The 19356-nt window shown below is 37.9% G+C and overlaps 1 protein-coding gene across 20 annotated transcripts in view; it reads left to right on the top strand.

Moving 5' to 3' along the window:
* Positions 1-19356, top strand: part of LOC101866198 (DNA excision repair protein ERCC-6) — an 84285-nt gene that overhangs the window by 30257 nt on the left and 34672 nt on the right. For 11 of the 20 annotated variants that reach the window (XR_012417253.1, XR_012417252.1, XM_074000744.1 and 8 more), the window contains 3 exons: positions 2449-2577; positions 7773-7931; positions 15541-15676. Coding sequence is in view for 13 of the 20 variants with exons in the window: in XM_074000744.1 (XP_073856845.1) it covers positions 2449-2577; positions 7773-7931; positions 15541-15676 (424 nt within the window). In the remaining 7 variants the exon portion in view is untranslated. The remainder of the gene's footprint in view (positions 1-2448; positions 2578-7772; positions 7932-15540; positions 15677-19356) is intronic. The other 9 variants (XM_074000753.1, XM_074000751.1, XM_074000752.1 and 6 more) reach the window with 3 other exon arrangements.

Raw genomic sequence — 19356 nt, 5'->3', positions numbered from 1 at the left:
TTCTTTATGAAGTGGAAGGCACTAGAATACAATCATTTCTGTAGTGGCTTATGTGGTTTCCTAGGTGCTGAGTTCTGTGGTGACAAGATGCCTATATATTTTAGGAGGGAGGGAGGAGGAGGAAGCTGAATCTTGTCGATGCAGAGTGATGTGGTGGGAAATTTAACAGCCACAAAGATCGACTGGCTAAGTCTAAGGAAATGGTCGTCATATATCAATGAAGTTTAAAAAGTGATACCCTGTATGTAAAATATTTAATGACCTTATTGTGCCAGACTTCTAAAGGCAATATATTCTGGTGTTTTTATTTCTCCTTCTGTAAAATTATCTTGGAGAAATTGCAAAGTGAAGTATGTTTAAGTGGCTGTGATTCTTCCAGCGTTTATGTTATCCACAAGTTTACTAAATACAAGTATCCTTTGTTATGCAGAAGTTTGGCTCTGAGTTCATAGTTTTGATACTGAGGACTCTCTCATTATGTAAACTGCTTGATTGCTGAATTACAGAGTGAGTAGCAAGAATTCAGATATGTGTATCAGGAAAGTATATCTGTTCAGTTTCTAAGTTTTGATAGTAAGGGATACCTATATGCCAGGGCTTCTTGGCTTTGACATTATTGACATTTGAGACTTGATAACTTTTTACTGGGGGGTTTGGGGGCTGTCCTGTGTGCTGTAGAATGTTTAGCAGCATACCTGGACTCACATGGAAGATGCCAGTAGTAGTATATCCTCCCGACTCCTTCCACAGTTGTAACAACCAAGAATATCTCTAGGCATTGTCAGATTACCCCAGGGTGGGGTTGAAGGGACAGAATTGCTCCCTGTCAAGAACGGTTGTTGTACACCATTGCATTTAACTAAATTTGTAAATAACATGAAACCCAGAAGACTCATAGCCACCTAGAGATACTTCATTTTGTCCATTACACAGTGATAATTTTTAAAGAAGAAAAATACCAGTGGAGAAGAAGAGATTGCCTTTAGAAGTTAAGCACAAAAAGGACATTAAATTTTTCTATAAAAAGAGTATCACTTATTAAACTATTGTCAGATGATAGCTATTTCCTTGACTTGGCCATATACTGCCTCTTCCATTTGCTGTTCTTCTCTGGAAATGACCAACAGTGCTTCATTGATCTTATTTATAGGTCCTTCACTACCGTGCAGTGCAATTTCAGATCACCAGTTCTTATTGATCACAAGAAAATTTCAGCTAGCCCTTCTTTTTATTACCTTGAAGAGTTGAAATTTTCAACAAGGCAAGAGTTTATCAGAGGATGTGCTTTAAGGCCCACCAGCAGCTACTCAGATACTAGCATTGGGCTCTGTGCTGGTTTTGTAATGGACAACACACCATACCTCTGACCAGGCAGCATGTGTAGTATTACCCTTTCATTTTCTCTTGCCTTGCCTCAGACATTCTCTCTTACTCTTGCATAGTCAGTGGCAGATAAATGCTGTATATGTGTTGCCGCTCTTACTTCCTGTGAGTTTTTTTTTTTATTGTAGTTTGAAAGCATTTCTCTGTATTATTGTTTTATTCCATTTCCACCATTTTGTGAAATTCAGAGCATCAGTTGCACCATGCCAAATGAAAAAAGTCATCTTTTTATTTTGAAAGTGAATAGAATTTGAGGCTTTTTTCCCCCACTCATGACAACTAGGGTCCATTATAGTTATATAAATGCAAAATTAGTCTCGTTAAATGGGTGCACCTTCTCCACAACCTTGGTGTGTTGCTAAGACTTTCAGATATTTAGATGAAATATATTTCCTTCTGAAATATAAGTGTTCGCCTTATTTTATATCTGAAAGTATATTACTAAATTTGTAACTTAGATTTTATTCAGTGAACACATTTTTTTGAGTGGTAGCACTATCAGTGCTTATATATTGCTGATGCCTCTTCCCCCAGTTAAGTAATCAGTAATGTGAACCTGATTCAGTGATTTTTGACCCAAAATTTGCTTTATGTTTAAGGTACTTTGTTGTTTTATGCTGTGATTATCATATCTTTAGCACAGAAACAGTAATTATAAATAAAATCTATTTTTTGTTACATAGTATTGCTGTTGTGAAGACACTCAATTATATTGAAATTTTTACTGAGTCTTTTCTAGAACTAATTTCATGTATTACGAACTAGCAGAGAAATTTTCCCTTAGGGTATGCCAGAAGAGGAGAAAGTAGTTTTGATAATGAAATGAGACCTTAAAGAAATATTTCTAGAGCAGCTGTAATAATTTACATAAGAAATGAATTGAGATGGCCGGAGAAGAGAATTGTTTTTCCTCTTTGAATATCCGTGTTTTGGGTAATAATGGCAGCATTAACCTAAGAGACCATTTTAATTTGCCCGTTTTTTCTTGTATATTATCAGGAGCTATCTTTTTAAATCTATCTTGTGATCAAAATAATGGAAATACGATTTTTATTTTTATGGTAGGAGATGGAATAAACTGAGACTGCAGGACAAAGAGAAACGTCTGAAGCTGGAGGACGATTCTGAGGAAAGCGATGCTGAATTTGACGAAGGTTTTAAAGTGCCAGGTTTTCTGTTCAAAAAGCTTTTTAAGTATGTACCATGTGTTCTTTCCTTTCTATTTGCTGTCAAGCCATTATGTACAAATTAACATTTTAGGAATTACATAGTAGCTACCTGTGGGCCCTGAAGGTACTTGCAGCAATTTATTGCAAAAACAGATACTGTCAAATGAAATTATAGCCACGTGCTGTTCATTAAAATTGGATGATAATAAATTGACTAAAGTGTACATTGGGTATGTTTGTAAACTGATGAATCTATATGGACCTGTCTCAGCAGACTAAAAGCAACACATTTAAAAGCCATCTATGTTGAATAATTTTTTTGTTCTTAGTAATTTTAAGGTGCCAAACTCCTAATTTCTTAAATCAGATTAATAGGAAGAGTTGCATATTAAAATCAATATTGGGAAGGATTTTTTTTCTTATATGTGGGAATAAAAAACTTTTGAGATGTTTTGAGTGTCTTATATTGTACCTGAGGGTATAATATTTTTGAGCTGACCAAATGCGCATCTAAATATTTTATGTAGGATGTCATTCTAATGTCAAAAGAGAAGATATGGGCAACACCTTGACGATTAAGTTGCTGTCTGAAGCTAGGTTTCATGTGTAAGTGGCCAAGCATTGGAGATGACCGGATGCTGCCTGATAGATGCGTGCATGTCATCTCTAAGGGCTGGCCGGTCTCCCGTGATGAATGTAAATACTGAGGAACATTTTCAGTCTCATCACTCCTGGGATTTACTTAACAAGATACTTTAGGAAGGCTTCTTAGATGCATGTAGGAAGTTAAACCATTACATAGCTTCTTTCTGTCTCTTTTGTATAATCAATTTGTAGTTGGGAGCAGGATGCAAAGTTCTTTCTTTGAGATGATTAAGTTTAGTCTCCTTGATAGATTCAGTTGTCAGCCATGCCCTAAACTTGTGGAAGAAGTTTACTTAAAAACAGCATGCTCTTTATATTTTCTCTCAAAGAGCTTATATTACAGTTTTAATTTTTCTCTCCATGGGGGAGTGGAGAGCGAAGAGTAGTTATTTTATCCCACTAAACATTATAGAAAGCCAAACTCTGAAGATGTGAAGTGTCTTGATGTGATTGCTTTAACTGGACAGAGGAACAGCCATGCAGAAGTTGAAATCCGAATCTGTAGTAATATTTGCAGAGAGGTGGTTGCTTTGTTTATTGCTTCTCCCAAATGAAAATTAACTATGGAAAGGTAAATAAAGGCCACATTTATTGGCAACTCTTTTTGTTTTCTCTAAAGTGATTGTTTATTAAGAAACAAGCCAAATACCATCAGTGTTGTACTAGCAAAAGGAACACCCAAATTGTAGATTAAATTGATTTTAAAGAGACAGGATGCTTCTGTGTATGTGTAGTAAGTGATTTGGCAAATATCCTCAAGGATCAAGTTGAGTCTGCATTTTTGTATAAATGTCAGATTTTCTAGCAAAGATATTTCACAATTAATAGAACTAAACTTTGCTTACTAAAAGTATTTAGGATTCAGTGTATTGACAAAACTCTATAGTAGTTAATATAAATAATATTTGTTTTTTAAAAATTAGTCTTAATTGCACATTCCTGGAAAGTAATGTGTTTTTTAATCTCTGCAAAAACAGGATTTTAAATATTTTATAAATGTCATAAAACTTCTGTTCATTTTCTTTTGCTGTATGAAAAAAATTAACAGGATTGATAGTCTCCATTTTTCTTTTATGATTACATTTTAGTGGGGCCAATTTAATTTTAAACTGTAGATGTATTTTTTACTGTATTTACTGCATTCTATGGAATTGAATTAACAGGGTATAGAGTTGCACACAAGGGAGTCAGAAGGTACAATTAGCCATTTAAGTACTATTTTCTGCAAGATAATGTTTAACACTTACATTTCTGTTTTGAAAGTTTGCCCAGCAAGTACATTTGTCTATCTAATTTAGCAGTCAAATGACAAACTTCAATCTTTTGAGCTTACCTTCAGCCACACTAGTAAATGCAATCTTGGGTTAGTGTGGCAATGCCAATGCACACCAATTGTCTGTGGTCACATCGTGATGCCTCAGTCTCAAGGGATAGCAGAATAAATTTTTTATGTTGTATAGTTACAAAAATCTTTAACTGTCCCTAAAAAGTAATTTTTATATGCTTTTCAAAAATTTTGAAAACTAGATTCTATAGTATGTTTTTTATTTAAACTATGTAATTGGTTTACACTGTTTATTATTAGGAAGGTAAAGCAATAAAACCAAAGTTAGTTAGTGGCACCGCTGAAACCTGAGTCAGGCCGCTTACTCCTCATCTAGCAATACCAGCTATGTATACCATCTACCAGCTGTGTGGCTAGTGCTTTCAATCTGCAAGTGAATTTCCTTTAAATACCATCTGAGGGCCTTCATGTGTTGTGTGGAAAGAAAGAGCCACTCTTTGCTGTCTTTGTAACTATCCCTAGTTGTTAGGGATCCTACTCGAGATATGACTTACATGCTGCCTAGTAAGATATTTTTTTTAATGTCGTTTTCTTAGTGCTGTTCATCTTCTTGTAAACACATTCACATGCTGTTTGGAAGCCCTCAAAGATTAGATTTGTAGATGAGGAAACATCCAGCACATTGTATGCTGCCTCTCCTGGGCCACACAGAATCTAGTTGTCTTGACCCCCTCTCAGGTTCCTGCTGAGAGATCCCCTCTCAGGGATCCTATGCTATTTACCATTCCTTTAATAATTTCTCAATTGCTCCTCTCCATACTCTCCCCACTTTAATTAAGTTGATGAGCCCCAAGCAAAAAAGTTGTTGGACCCATGTAGGATGGAGGCAGTGTGGTGTAGGAATAATACACTAGAATAATCACTGGGAGATTTTGTTCCCTGACTGGAGGAGCTGGTCCCATGGTTGTTCTGTATCTCAGCAAAAATAGGTCAATTGACTAGAATTTAGTGATTCTGGAAACTAATTGCACATCAGTTTTTTTGGAGAGCTTTTTGCAGTATGTCTTTTTCAAAAGTTGAGATTATTCTAGTGTAGCCAGTTCATGAACCAACTTTTGTTCTAAATCAGGGTTTCTCGACCTTGACACAATTGACGTCTAGGGCTAAATAATTTGTTGCTGTGGGGACTGTCCTGTGCGGTATCAGATATTGAACAGCTTCTTTGGCCTCTACTATTGCACTTCTCCAGTTGTAACAAAAATGTCTTTAGACATTGCCAAATGTCCCATAGGAAGAAAAATTACCCCTGGCTGACAACTATTGGTCTAGATCATTTCTAGAATCACTTTGGAAACATACAGTTCTGGATTTCAGCTCTGGCTTGCTCATTTTTTTCTAGCAATGTGACCTTTGGCAAGTTACTTAACCATTCTGAGCTTTTGTTTCCTAGTGATAAAGTGTGCTGATAATCTCCTTTGTGCAGGTTGATTGTGAGGCTATGTCCAAACCGCCTGGCCTGTGCCTCCTCAGCAGCCTGCTCCTTAAGTGGTAGCCATTATTCTCTGATTATATACCACATATTTTTGGAATTTGTCCTTCTTCCCAAATTGAACCATCTTATATCTGTACTAGACTTCATCGTGTTTTGATTTTTAGTCCTTTTCTCCAAGGTGCATATCCAGTGTGTGTATTATAATTAGCAGACCTAATAAGCAGCAAAATTCTCATTCAGAGTTTTCATTATGTAATAGGTAATAATGGAACAGCTAGAGTCAAACTTCTAGAATTGCTTTGCAAAATACTGGGAGAAAGTTAATTATGATATATTTACTGAGAGGAGATTAAATAAAACCAGTTAAATGAGCTGAAGTCCAAAATGAGATTTTAGGTAGACATACCAGGTACCAGATAGTAAATATTTGGGCAGCAAAACAACAAAACCATCTTATTTTAAGATGGGTAGCCCATTAGCCTTGATATTTTCTTTGGAAAAAAAAAAATCCTTTATCTTGCATCATTTATTTATTTATTTACTAGAGATGGGATCTCACTCTGTTGCCCAGTTTGGAATCCAGTGGTGCAATCATGGTTCACTGCAGTCTCATCCTCCATGGCTCAAGCGGTCCTCTCACCTTAGCCTCCTAAGTAGCTGGGACCACAGGCATGTGCCACCACTCCAGGCTAATTTTTTTTTTTTTCTGGTAGAGATGAGATCTCACTATGTTGCCCAGGCTAGTCTTGAACTCCTGGGCTTAAGTGATCCTCCTGCCTCGGCTTCCCAAAGTGTTGGGATTTACAGGCATGAGCCACCTCATCTAACCCATCATCTTTTAATTCAAGTGGTATTTGCTTTAGATTTTGTAACTTGGGATATAATCTTCATACCATTCCCTGTTGTTAAGTGTTTCTTCCACTCTCAGAAAATTTTTTTGTATTTTTCCTTTTTTAACTTTATTTTTAGGTTTTAGATTAAACATATCATTGATGGAGAAAGAAAAATATTAACTTCTACTTTTTGCGGGGCGGGGGGTGGTTTAAATTATTTCTCTTTGGCTCGTATTCCTTATTTAAAATCTTAATAGCTATGATCTTTTTATACCTATGGTAAACTCCCTGAATCAATTTCTGCTTTGAAATATTAAAAAGACCTTTTGTATTGTTGAGTCTTTAAACTGTTCTTTTTTGCATCTGCTAGTAATATGACAGAATCATCTGTTATGTCCTAATTTTGAGAGCAGCCCTATTTATTCAGACTTGTTTATGACCTTAAAATTTAGTTTTTTCTATTAAAAGATAATATGATTACCAAATGACTTTTCAATAGTATAAGCTGTAGGTTGTGGTGTTCTCTGTCCTGCTTTTTTGATGCTATTCAGATTGAAAAAATAAACATTAGTGCCTCTGTTTTGTAGAAAAATTAATGGAACTTTATGAAAAATGTTTGGGATTTTTTCCCCCCAGAAAGTGAGTAAAAAATAGTAAGTTTATGCTTGTTTAGCAAGCTATTTCTAATGTTGAAAAGAAAGGAAATAGTCTCTAATTACCCCATCTATCAGTTTAATGAGAAATGTGTTAACGTTTTGTAAAGAAAAATTTGTGATTTTATGCCTAGGTGATCAAAAATGTATGACCTTATAAATATAATACTCATGTAAAACACACATCCCGCATGTTTCTCTGACTGGTACTAGAACCTAGCCAAATGATTAATTCATGAGTACTTTCTGTTATGATCTGTATTATCCACCATTTGCCATTTTCTCTTTTCTTGTTGGTGTTTGTTGTTGTAGGTACCAGCAGACAGGTGTTAGGTGGCTGTGGGAATTGCACTGCCAGCAGGCAGGAGGAATTCTGGGAGACGAAATGGGATTGGGCAAGACCATCCAGATAATTGCCTTCTTGGCAGGTCTGAGCTACAGCAAGATCAGGACTCGTGGTTCAAATTACAGGCAAGTGCTCCTCTGCAGACTGTCAGTCTGTGGAGCTCAATTAATATTTCATCAGATGTATTGCTGTGGAGGAGGGTCTTGTGAATTATTGATGATATTTCAATTACAATATTCCTTTAATTCTTTTAGTGGGGGACATCAAAGGAAAAATTTTACGAGACAATGGAGCTGTAGGGCAGGAGAAATTAAACATGTAACACTTTTAATGAATTCCAGGCATTGATGCTTCATTTTGCAGATGAGCCCCACTAGATATTTTGGGTCAATACGATGTCTAAGGTTAGCTTCTACAAATGGATTGTTTACAAACTCAATTATGTTAATATCAATAGTTTACACAATATGGAATTTTAAATTAGACATAATACCTTTAGTTCCATTTATTAAATTTTGCATTAAAATAGTTGTTCTGGCAGGAGACCAGGTGAGCATTACAGTAAGTACAAAGTCTATTCATGGGGAGAGCTGGAGCTTTGAAGAAGCCATTCTCCCTAATTTCCTTTATAATGAGTGTGCATGATAGCATTTCTAGATAGCTTGCTCTCTCTTTTGTTTTTGAATGAGGTTACTTGTCTGATCCTTGTGCTTTCTGCCTTTCCCAATCTATGAACTTTATGTAATAAATTCTAAGGCCAAAACCTAAGTGACTACCTAAAATGGTAGAAAACTATGTTTAGATGTTAATCTTTCTTTTCTTTAGAAATTTAAATAAACTATTAAGGCTTTTGTATTCCAGAAGAATAAGGATTTAATCTATTTGGTGTGGTAGGACTGAAATACTTTATTTTGAAAGAAAGTACTATGAGCACTTCCATATTTAAACTGTAAATTGACTTTATAGAAATTGGTATTGGTAAAAATATTGGTAGGTAAATTATGTAGGATATTTCATCATATTGAACCCAGATAAGTCCAAGCTCCTTGTGTTTCAGGGCTTATGTAAAGAGTAAGAGCAAGGTATTTGCTAGAGGGGTGTGCCCTGGAAACCTCAGACACTCACTACATATGATTTGGAGATAGTCTTTACAGTAGTGTCAGTGTGCCTAAAGTCAGCAAGTGCCCAAAGTTCTTCCTACACTCCAGCTCATCAGCAGCAAAATGCTTAGTAGAGAGCCAAATATGAACCATATACATACTGAGTCAAGATCTTGTTTCTTTAGTCTCTAGAGTTTAGTGTTTTCTTTTTATTTCTTACTCTTTAAGTTAGCAGATCAATACTTCTGTGAGGAGTGTTTGGAGTTTTAAAATATTTTAGAACCCCAGTTGCATTTATATAGATGTAGGAAGGGGAAGAAAACACTCGGAGATTTTTAAATGCTAAACGTTTTGTTGTTGTTGTTACAAGGAAGTTATATTGAAGCAGGGGATTTTTTTTCAAATATGAGAATTCTATTACATTTTGCTTGGAAGCATGTGAAAACATTCCAGATCTAAGGAAAAGTTGAAGTTGAAAGTGGGCATTTAGTGTTGTCTTATCTATGACTTTATTTTTTTTCTATGCTTTTTCTGTTTCAAATAAAATGCTTTTTCTGTTTCAAATAAGCTCTTTGGTTGGCTTGTTTTCTGCAACTCTATTGGGTGTTTTTGGTAACTAGACTACCCCAAACTCCTCCAAATGGTTTCTAGGACTCTTTCTTTCCTTAAAATGGTTTCTGGGATTTTCTTATTTCCCATTTCTTTTCTTTGCTTCCCTTCCTATTATCATCAAACTTACGTGGAGTCTAATGCTCGGGTCCTGGGAAACCTAAAGTCATCCCTGCAGTGTAGTTTTGATCTAAAAATTAAAACATGCTCTCTTGGGTGGTGACAGTCCTACTAAGAATGAAGTCAAGGCTAATAATGAACAACAGCTGTAATCAATTAACTATCAATTCTTATATCCTCTTCTCTATAATGAAATAATGTGGCATATTGGACTACATCCCAGATTGTCTTTATTAAGATGGTATTGGTGGAAGTGGCTTGCGAGAATGTGGTGCTGCATCACAAACATCTGGGCTCCTCATGAGTGGAAATTTACAGAGGAGTGTGGTCCCCTCCGTTCATATGTACCAGGGCAGACTGGACCACATCTTCCTAACAACTTTATAACACATCCTCCTCTGGAACCAGATGAATTTGGGAGTTCTCTATATTTATGTCTTACAGAAAAATAGCTCTTAAGGTCAAATGAAGTTCTCTGTGAGCTGTTATTGCCTCATTGGCTATGTATATTTCCTGTGAACTCTTACAAACTGTAGAGGGGCCCTAATTTGAGATGATTTTAGTGTTGTAATTTTAAAGACCATGAACATTGAAGTGAAACAGTGTCTCTGTGATACCAAGAAACTTCATGGTAAAAGAAGTTTGATTTGTTGTTTTTTAAAAATGTGTTTTGTATGTGTGTTTCTAGAAGACAGAGAAGCATATTACATATGGTTAATAAACATCTATACTGGTTCCTGTGTTCCCCGTTCATAATAGATACGCCACCTTCTTTTCACTTTGCCATTCATATTATAATGATAGGCCCCTCAATCTTACAATGAAAAGGAAATAATTTGACTTTTTAAACTTCAGTTAATTTTTTAAAGTCTTGGATATCATTTTGTTAATTTATAATGTTACTAAGTTTAATAAACTTTCAAGGATAAATATTTTACTCTGTTGTTCCTGGTAAGTTCTGGGTGTGATTAGCAGATTTCCATCTTGCAGGTTGATATATTTGACCATGACTTGCCCTAAATTTATTAGGGAATCAATGGTAATCAAAGATTAAAGGAATTGTAGTCTGTTTGGTAATTGATGCTAATCACTGTAGTACACTTAGCCATTACTCAAGTTCATCTCACTGGAATTAGGGGTTAGGAAAGGGTGGTTCAGTTGACGACGTGACTGTTAATGGAGTTGATTGTCCTGCTGTGGTCCAGCAACAATCTAGGTCTGCTTCTAGATCTCAAGTCAGCATGAAAATCTCCAGATTTTTCTACTAGAGGGAAAATGGCAGAAATTAAAGGGCATCATGATAATGCCAGATAGATGTTCAGCCAGAAGAATATACTAGCCTTAAATAACAAAATGTGAGTCATCAATGTAGCAGTTTGCAGAAGGCATATTATAAAAGAGAAAAAAATACTGTATAACCTGAAAAAACATATACATGTATTTATGCTTATTTGAATGTGAGTTTGTTGTAAAAATATTTTAGACAGCTTTTGATTGGTTGTTTCCTAATCCCTGCTAAGTGCATATTGATGATAACTCTTTTATTCCCCTTGGAGGACAGAAAGAAGCTGGTGCATTTTAATCCTTTTAGAAAGGCTTGCTGCCGCCAGGCGCGGTGGCTCAAGCCTGTAATCCCAGCACTTTGGGAGGCCGAGACGGGCGGATCACGAGGTCAGGAGATCGAGACCATCTTGGCTAACACGGTGAAACCCCGTCTCTACTAAAAAATACAAAAAACTAGCCGGGCGAGGTGGCAGGCGCCTGTAGTCCCAATTACTCGGGAGTCTGAGGCAGGAGGCGTAAACCCGGGAGGCGGAGCTTGCAGTGAGCTGAGATCCGGCCACTGCGCTCCAGCCTGGGCGACAGAGCAAGACTCCGTCTCAAAAAAAAAAAAAAAAAAGACAGGCTTGCTGCCACGGAAGGGGCCAGGGCAGAGTCCCACTCTCCTTAGGGAGCTCGAGGGGTGCCTAGAAAGGCCCTGTCTTGGTGAGGAGCATAGCTTAGAAACTCTGTAGGAAGAGTGTCGGAGTCTCCTGTAGCCTCTGGCTTCTTGTAGTCTGACCCTTTCCACCCAGTTGAAGGGCAGGGACAGTGGTGACTGTAGCTGGAGGCAGGGAGAGCTTCAAAGTAGACAGGTATTTTGTCACGTTGGAGTGTAAGGGTAGGCCTCATTTAAGTTAGGGCTTGACCAAAGTTTCGTTATTTTTCTATAGAACTACAGATTATTTTTCAGTTATATAGTAGATGATTTTTAATATTTCAAGCACTGTATGATTTACTCTTTAGTTATTTGTAAAAGTTGTATTTTTTTTGTTTGTTTGTTTTGAGACAGAGTCTTGCTCTTGTTGCCCAGGCTGGAGTGCAGTGGCGCAGTCTCAGCTCGCTGCAACCTCCGCCTCCCGGGTTCAAGCGATTCTCATGCTTCAGCGTCCCAAGCAGCTGGGATTACAGACACTCGCCACCACACCCGGCTAATTTTTGTAGTTTAGGTAGAGACGGGATTTCACCATGTTGGCCAGGCTGGTCTCGAACTCCTGACTTCAGGTGATCCACCCGCCTTGGCCTCCCAAAGTGATGGGATTACAGGCGTGAGCCACTGCACCCGGCCAAAAATTGTTTTAAGTTCAGGAATCATTTATTTCTGAGCTCTAATAAGGAAACAAAAATCACTTATGATTCCCCAACTCTGAAATAATCTCTTTTAGCATGTTGATATATTTTCTTCCAATCTTAAAAAATGTTTTAATTTAATAAAGCCAGTATTCTTTAATTGCTTGCCATTAGGTAGGCATTGAGATCATTTGAAGAAGAGATTCTCTCTCCTCTCACAGAGTTTAGGGAGGATCTCATACAATTACAGTAAAGGTGATTTGTGTTACGACAGGGTTAATGTGGAGTGCACTAAGGAAGAGTCCTTAACTTGTTTACAGAGAAAGGGACAGGGAAGGCTTTGTTGAGGAAGCTAGAGATCTGAATGTTGAGTAGAAGGTAGCTGGAGGGGTAAGAGGGTAACCAGGACAAGGTGAAGGTCGATTGAAAGAAGGGAAGACGGTTCAGGCTGGTGGGCTGCTGGCCACAGGAGCAAGTGTTAGGATAGTGGCAGTGAGAGGTAAGGCAGGAGAGCCGAGCAGAGGTCAGTCTTTGTCGCCTCGTAGGCCAAATCCAGGTGTTTAATCTCTGTCCCAAGAGCAGTGGGCAGCCATTAGAGGCTTTGAAGTGAGGGGATGAGGAATTCAAATTTTACTGTTTGAAATAATCATCCTTGAAGATGCAGTAAGCCAGATGAGAGAGGAGAGTGGCTGGAACTGGCATAGTAACAGTGTAGGTGGAGAGATACTGTGACTGAAAGGATTCAGGAGGTAAAAATGATGTGAACTCAGTGTAGGTTGCTCATGGTGGAGAGCAAGCAGGTCTGCTCAAGGGAGAGGCCTAGGTTTCTGATTTGGGCACCTGGACAGTGGGAGACAGTTCTGTCCATTGGTTTGGAAGCATGGGGATGGGAGACAGCCAGGTAAGGGAGGATGGTGTGTGGTGCTATGGGGATATTGGCAGTGAGATATCTAGTGTGTGGTGGTTTGGAGTTCAGAAGAGTGAACTTCAAATCTAGGCTGGAGACCTAGATTTGGCATTACCAGCATCTAGAATTGAAATTGTGGGAATTAGTGAGATAGAATGGGGATAGTGTATACAGCGGAGTAATGTATGTGCATTTGGCTTCACACAGTCAACATCTTTGTGGGGCAGGAAAAGGGAGTGGAGGGGAGGGATGACTGTGTGCAGAGTGCAGTGACTCTGTTCCAGGTGTGTGAAAGGCAGGCGTGTGGCCCTGTGATGCCCTCAGTCAGTCCCAGTTTTTAGTTGCCTCTTGTAACATGAGCTGAGTGTTGTTGAAGAGGTTGCCATGGTTAGTTTTGACTTCTGCTTAATTTTCATCTTATGCACTGACTGGCACCCAACCTCCAGCAAGACTGAAGATAAATTGGCTACATTAATGGGAGCGTTGCTTGTGGAGATATAAGCTCAAGAGCTTAGCTAAAGGGATTGGTCTCAAACAAGAAAAGGGACACTTGTCCCATTGTCCCAGAAGGGCAGGAGGAGTGCAGATGCGGACAGGGAATACAGTGTAGGATGTATCGGGATATTTGACTGCACCTAAGTGAAACCTGGCCTCAAATTGGGTTAAGCATTCACAAATATATGGTACACCTAGAAACCTACAGAGGGGGAGGCTGTGGACACAGCGTGATCAGCAGTTCAGTGATGTCTTCAGGGACCCAGATACTTTAATTTTTGCCTAAGGCCAGGTCTCCTTGTAATCATTAGATCTCCTTACCACTGTAACCCAGCGACCATTGGTCTGTACATGTAGCTAGAAAGACCAGGAGAGAAAAGTCTCTCCCAACCTAGAATGTAATTCTTCCTTACAAAGTTGGTCAGTCTTGCCAGGCCAGCTTCATGGACTAGTGAGAGTTTCAGGGGGGTACCATGCACTGACAGGTTATAGATGAGTCAAGATTCCTGCTCCTGAGCCAAGCAGTGGTCAGAGTCCCATAAACTGTGTCTGTGGGAAGGAAGAAGGAGGCGCACCTGCAGAAATCTGATTCTTCAGGAAAAAGAGAGAGGGGAATGGATGTTGAGACAATGGCCACAACCAGTTTCTCCACCTATACCTATGTCTAAGGAAATTGGGATGATTCCATAAATAATTTTTAAAAGTTATGATGAACATTTTTCTAGTTTATTAACTTCTTCAAAATGATTTTAATAGTTATATGATATTCCATCTTATTTAACAGAATCTTACAGTATTATCTGTATGGTCCTGTTTTAAGCACTTTACAGATGTTAACTGATTTTATCTTCTTAATAACCCTATAAGATCAATACTGTTATTATTCCCATTTGAAAATGAAAAACTGAGGTTTCCAGAGGTTAAATAGTGTGCCCGAGATCATACAATGTGTGCAGAGCTGGGATTCAGATCCAGGCAGTGCCCCTAACCCCTGGCCCATGCTTTTTAAAGAAATGGGATAGTTCATTCAGCTTCCCTCTTCTCTATGGACATAGGTAGCGCCCACTTTTTCTGCAGTAAAAAGAATGCTCCAGTGTGTATCCCATTGTGTAAATGTTTGTATTGGGATTGCTAGGTCAATGCATGAGTGCCTTTAAGGCTCTTGATTTTGCTGCCCAGCCACCTGCCCACACAGCAGTGCTAGCTCATACTCGGTTGGTGTGGGCTTCCCGGGAGAGAACACCCACTGCGGTGCTCCTCCATGGTGCTGTTGTGGTGTGGAGGAGCAGGCAGGGTGGTGTAGTGAGGACAGGCTGCAGTAAGTGAAGACTGGCTGCTAGGCAGCCCTCTGTCCCCTGGTAGCCGTGTCACCTGTGCCATGCCAGCCTTCTGAGCCAGGATCAGTGGAGCATTTCTGGCCTGCTTGCTTCCTAGGGCAGCGAGATTGAAATTCTGTGGGTTGGAAAATCTTGGTAGACTATAAAGCTTCAGACAAATTTAAGATCCTGTTATGTTCAGTTAGGTTAAGAAACACTTCACTAACGTATAAAAACTTCACTAATCTGTAGTAGAAGGGAAAAGAAGAGTATTTTTGTTAAATAATATTTGTTTGATTTTCTTTTATGTTAGTATAGGTGTTATATCTCTTAATATATTATTTAGTGTTTTCTCTTAACGCCTACATCCATTAATTAATCAATGGGATTATAGAGATTTTACTTACTGGATTTTAACCTCATTAACTTTTTCTTAAAGAAAATATCAATAAATTTCCATAGTTAGCATTTTTTTTTGAACTAAGTTTTTTGTTTGTTGTTTTGGGGGATCTTTTGAGCAGTTGATGACTGTATATGCTCTTTCATGGTTGTTTTCTTCTTGGACGTTTGGATGCAGGTTTGAGGGGTTGGGTCCAACTGTAATTGTCTGTCCAACAACAGTGATGCATCAGTGGGTGAAGGAATTTCACACGTGGTGGCCTCCATTCAGAGTGGCAATTCTACATGAAACCGGTTCCTATACCCACAAAAAGGTAACATAATATTTCAATACCTTTTTGTTTTGTTTTAATGCCCTCCATTTTACATATTTGGTTTTTCTCTGATCCATGTGTTTCTCAAATGTATATTCCTGTTTTTTTCCTGTGCATTTATTTTATTATTGACTTACTTTAGAGCTCTGTGTTTTCAGAACAGTTATGAATATAGGTCTTATTGTTCCAACAGTCTGTGGTGGTATTGTGACATGTCTATTGTCCAGTGAAATATGAATCGTCTCAGACAGGGCACAAGCCTGGTTGCGCAGGTGGCTGCGTCCAGTAAGGAGAGACTTTGGACATTAGCGGCTTTAAACAGTTTTAGGAAAGTGGATACGGAAGTAGAATAACAACTCTTAATTGGTAAATGCATTTGTTAATATGCATTTAAAATCTGTTTTTGATGAGTGAAAGAAGAAACCTTCCATTTTGAGAATTTCCCAAGTGTTGTTGCTTTTTAGTTGTGTTTTGTTCCCCGAATCCTTGATCGTCATGTATTGACAGTTGTATTTCTTCACTTATAGTTTGGTAACATCACAGTATCGAAAAGGAGCTTTATCTGTGCACCTGTGGGTAGCATAGATACGTTGTGTTCTTCCTTTTTTCTTCTCATCTCTCTAACCATCCAGACTGTGAGCTCTGTTGAGTAGGGACTGTGTCTGATTCATTTTTGTATCCCAGGTGACCCATAAGCATTTGCTGAATAAATAATAATCACACAGTTTCACTGTGAATTTGCAGGTTACGTTATTGAGGAGAAGCAGCAGTCTCTTAGGAGCTAGTTCTTTCTTTCCTGAGTCTTCTGAGCTCTTGAGTGAGTTCTCAGGGCCCAGGAAAGCAGTGCCGGCTGCAAGGGCTATGGGGTGTTTGCCTCACGGAGTCAGATGCACGGGGACCATGAAACTCCAGGATTCCTGTTGTGTTTGTGTTCATGGAAAAGCAAGCTTTTGATAGAAGTGACTCAGAAAAATCTATGGTTTGGTAGCACAAGTAAGGCGAGATGGAATTTTGCTTACACTGTTATTGTTAAAACCAACTGACTTTGCCCAGAATTTTAAGTGATAAGTGGAAAATAAACTGGATAAGATAATTAATAAATTAGGGTAAATGCTGTGAGTTATAAAAAGAAGTGATTTTTAGCAATATGAAGATAATAACAGTTTAGATTGTTGTCTAGTCAAACCTTAAATGGTTTGTCAAACCTTAAACTATCCTGTCACTATCCTTGTAAAGCATTTGTGGTTCCTTTTTCTTTTCTGTTATCTGTTAACATCTCTTAGTGTTTTGTACTGCAAAATCCTGTAGCAGGACTCATTAGCTGATGTTTGTCTTATAAAGGCAATTTTAAAAAATGTTCTTCCTTTCATTTTCTTTTGGAGTAGTAAAGTGTGCGTATTGGACACCTTTACCTGGATCATAGCTTGCCTCCAGTTCCTTTGTCACCATAGTTTGAAGAACTGCCTTCATGTAAACCACATACATGGACTCATTATGGAAATAGAATTGACAGTGAACTTGGTGAAATTTGCCTCCTTAACTTTGGAGGGCAAACTTTTAAGAAGAGATATTTCACTTTTGGTTGCAGTGGTTTTACCTTCTGAGGTTGTTTTACCTTCATAGACACATGCATACATATGGTGGTTAATAATTTTTTCAGTGTTTTACAGTTTACCAAGGACTTTAACTTGAAGATTCTTAATTAACTTTTGAGGAAAAACAGGATTACAGTTTTCTTGTGTTTTTATTCAAACTCTTAACTTTCTTCCTACTGTTCCTTTTCCATTATAAAGTATCTTAGATCACTAAAGATGTAAACTGTTAGGCAAAAGATCAAAAAGATGTACTTTTATATGTATCAAACTATATTCTTGCTTAGAAGCGCTATGTTTATTACTTTTTATTAATGTTAATATTGGCTTATTATTTGTGGTGATGACACATTGAAAATGTATTAATAGTTTCTTTCCATAGGCCTTGATATTGACATTTCTAAGATCATAATTTTAGTTCCTGGATTCAACTACTGAAGGGGTATTTGCTTCCTCGGCACCTTCAATCTTCTCTGTATGTGCAGATCTTTGTCACCACACATGCATACCTGCTGGCTTACATGTGTGTTAAATTACAATAGAGCCTGTGTTTCTTATTCATATTTCAAAAGTTCTGTTTATGGTGATTCGTCCTCTAACTCAGCATCTAATGCCTGACTTCCTTATCAGCTGTGATTGCTTTTTGCAGTGGGTGAACTTTCTGTGCCCACCAGCTGTCCTGTCTAAATTTAATAATGGTACTCTGACATTGGGACATTCAATGCTGGACAGAACAGGGAAGGGAAGAGAATTTCTGTTTAGAAATATTTAAAAGAATAATAATGCCAGAATTGTTTTATCATTCAAGTAGATTATCTTTATTTTCCAAATGCTTTGTTGTAGCTGGTATGACATAAATTTTGAAAAGTGGCCACGTATGGTGGCTCACACCTGTAATCCCAGCACTCTGGGAGGCTGAGGTGGGTGGATCACGAGCTCAGGGGTTTGAGACCAGCCTGGTCAACGTGGTGAAACCCCGTCTCTACTAAAAATACAAAAATTAGCTGGGTGTGGTGGCATGCGCCTGTAGTCCCAGCTACTTGGGAGGCTGAGGCAGGAGAATCTCTTGGACCCAGGAGGCGGAGATTGCAGTGAGCCTAGACTGTGCCATTGCACTCCAGCCTGGGTGACAGAGCGAGACTCTGTCTCAAAAAAAAAAAAAAAAACAAAAAAAAACAAACAATTTTTCGTTTGGAAAAATATCAAATGGTCAGTTTCTCAATTGAGCACATCTACCATTCTTCTTCCCCAGATTGCCCTTTAGCTTCCCACCTCTCTCACCCTTTGATGCTATGTTATCTTTGTTAATAGTCTTTGATTGGCAGCATAATTTAGAATTGTCAAATGCACACCCAGCAGCCATGCAAAAAAATATACAGCTGATAGTTTCAACCAAATGATGAAATCTGATAAAGAAATTTTTAGGCTTCTGAATCTCTTTTAATGGTCACTTGAAATCTCATTTAATAAAAGTTCAAGATTTCCTTTTTCTCATTATATTTTGTGATCTTTTTTTCTAGTATAGAGCAACTTTCATGTGAGTTGATTAATATTTAGTTGTTAAAACAACCAGAAACACTGCATTTCAGGTGTTTGATGTTGCTAGGGCTCAAAAAAAAAAAAAAAAAAAAGGATGTTTTTAACTAACCTTAAAAAGCCAACTGTTTTCTTGGGGAAAGAAAATATAATAAATGAAGAGATATGAAAGAAGGCAGTCTTGTGATACCTATCCCATAATTCACAGTAGGTGGTGACATCTTTAGCACTGTCTTGTAAAGTTTATTTAATTATTAAGGATCCTTTTTTCAATTTATTGCAAGATATATAATGAGAAATTGCTTATGTTCTGAAACAGTTGTCTCTCTCCTATCTTTTTTTGCTATGTAGGCTCTAGTAGTTCTGTAACATCTTAGGTAATTTAAAGAGTTTTGTTTCATTTTAATCAATTCATGACATGTAGATGCATAAGAGTGGGAGAAGCAACAAGAGCATGCAATTTTAAGTGCATTGGTTTTGTGCTTATAAGACCAGGGTTTGAATCTTGGATCTCCTGTTTTATAACTTTGCAAGCTTGGGCGAGTCACTTGC

This window comes from Macaca fascicularis, chromosome 9, assembly GCF_037993035.2.
Source record: "Macaca fascicularis isolate 582-1 chromosome 9, T2T-MFA8v1.1".
Lineage (NCBI taxonomy): Eukaryota > Metazoa > Chordata > Mammalia > Primates > Cercopithecidae > Macaca > Macaca fascicularis.
The sequence above is the reverse complement of the archived record's forward strand: the minus strand, read 5'-3'. Positions and strand labels throughout refer to the sequence as shown.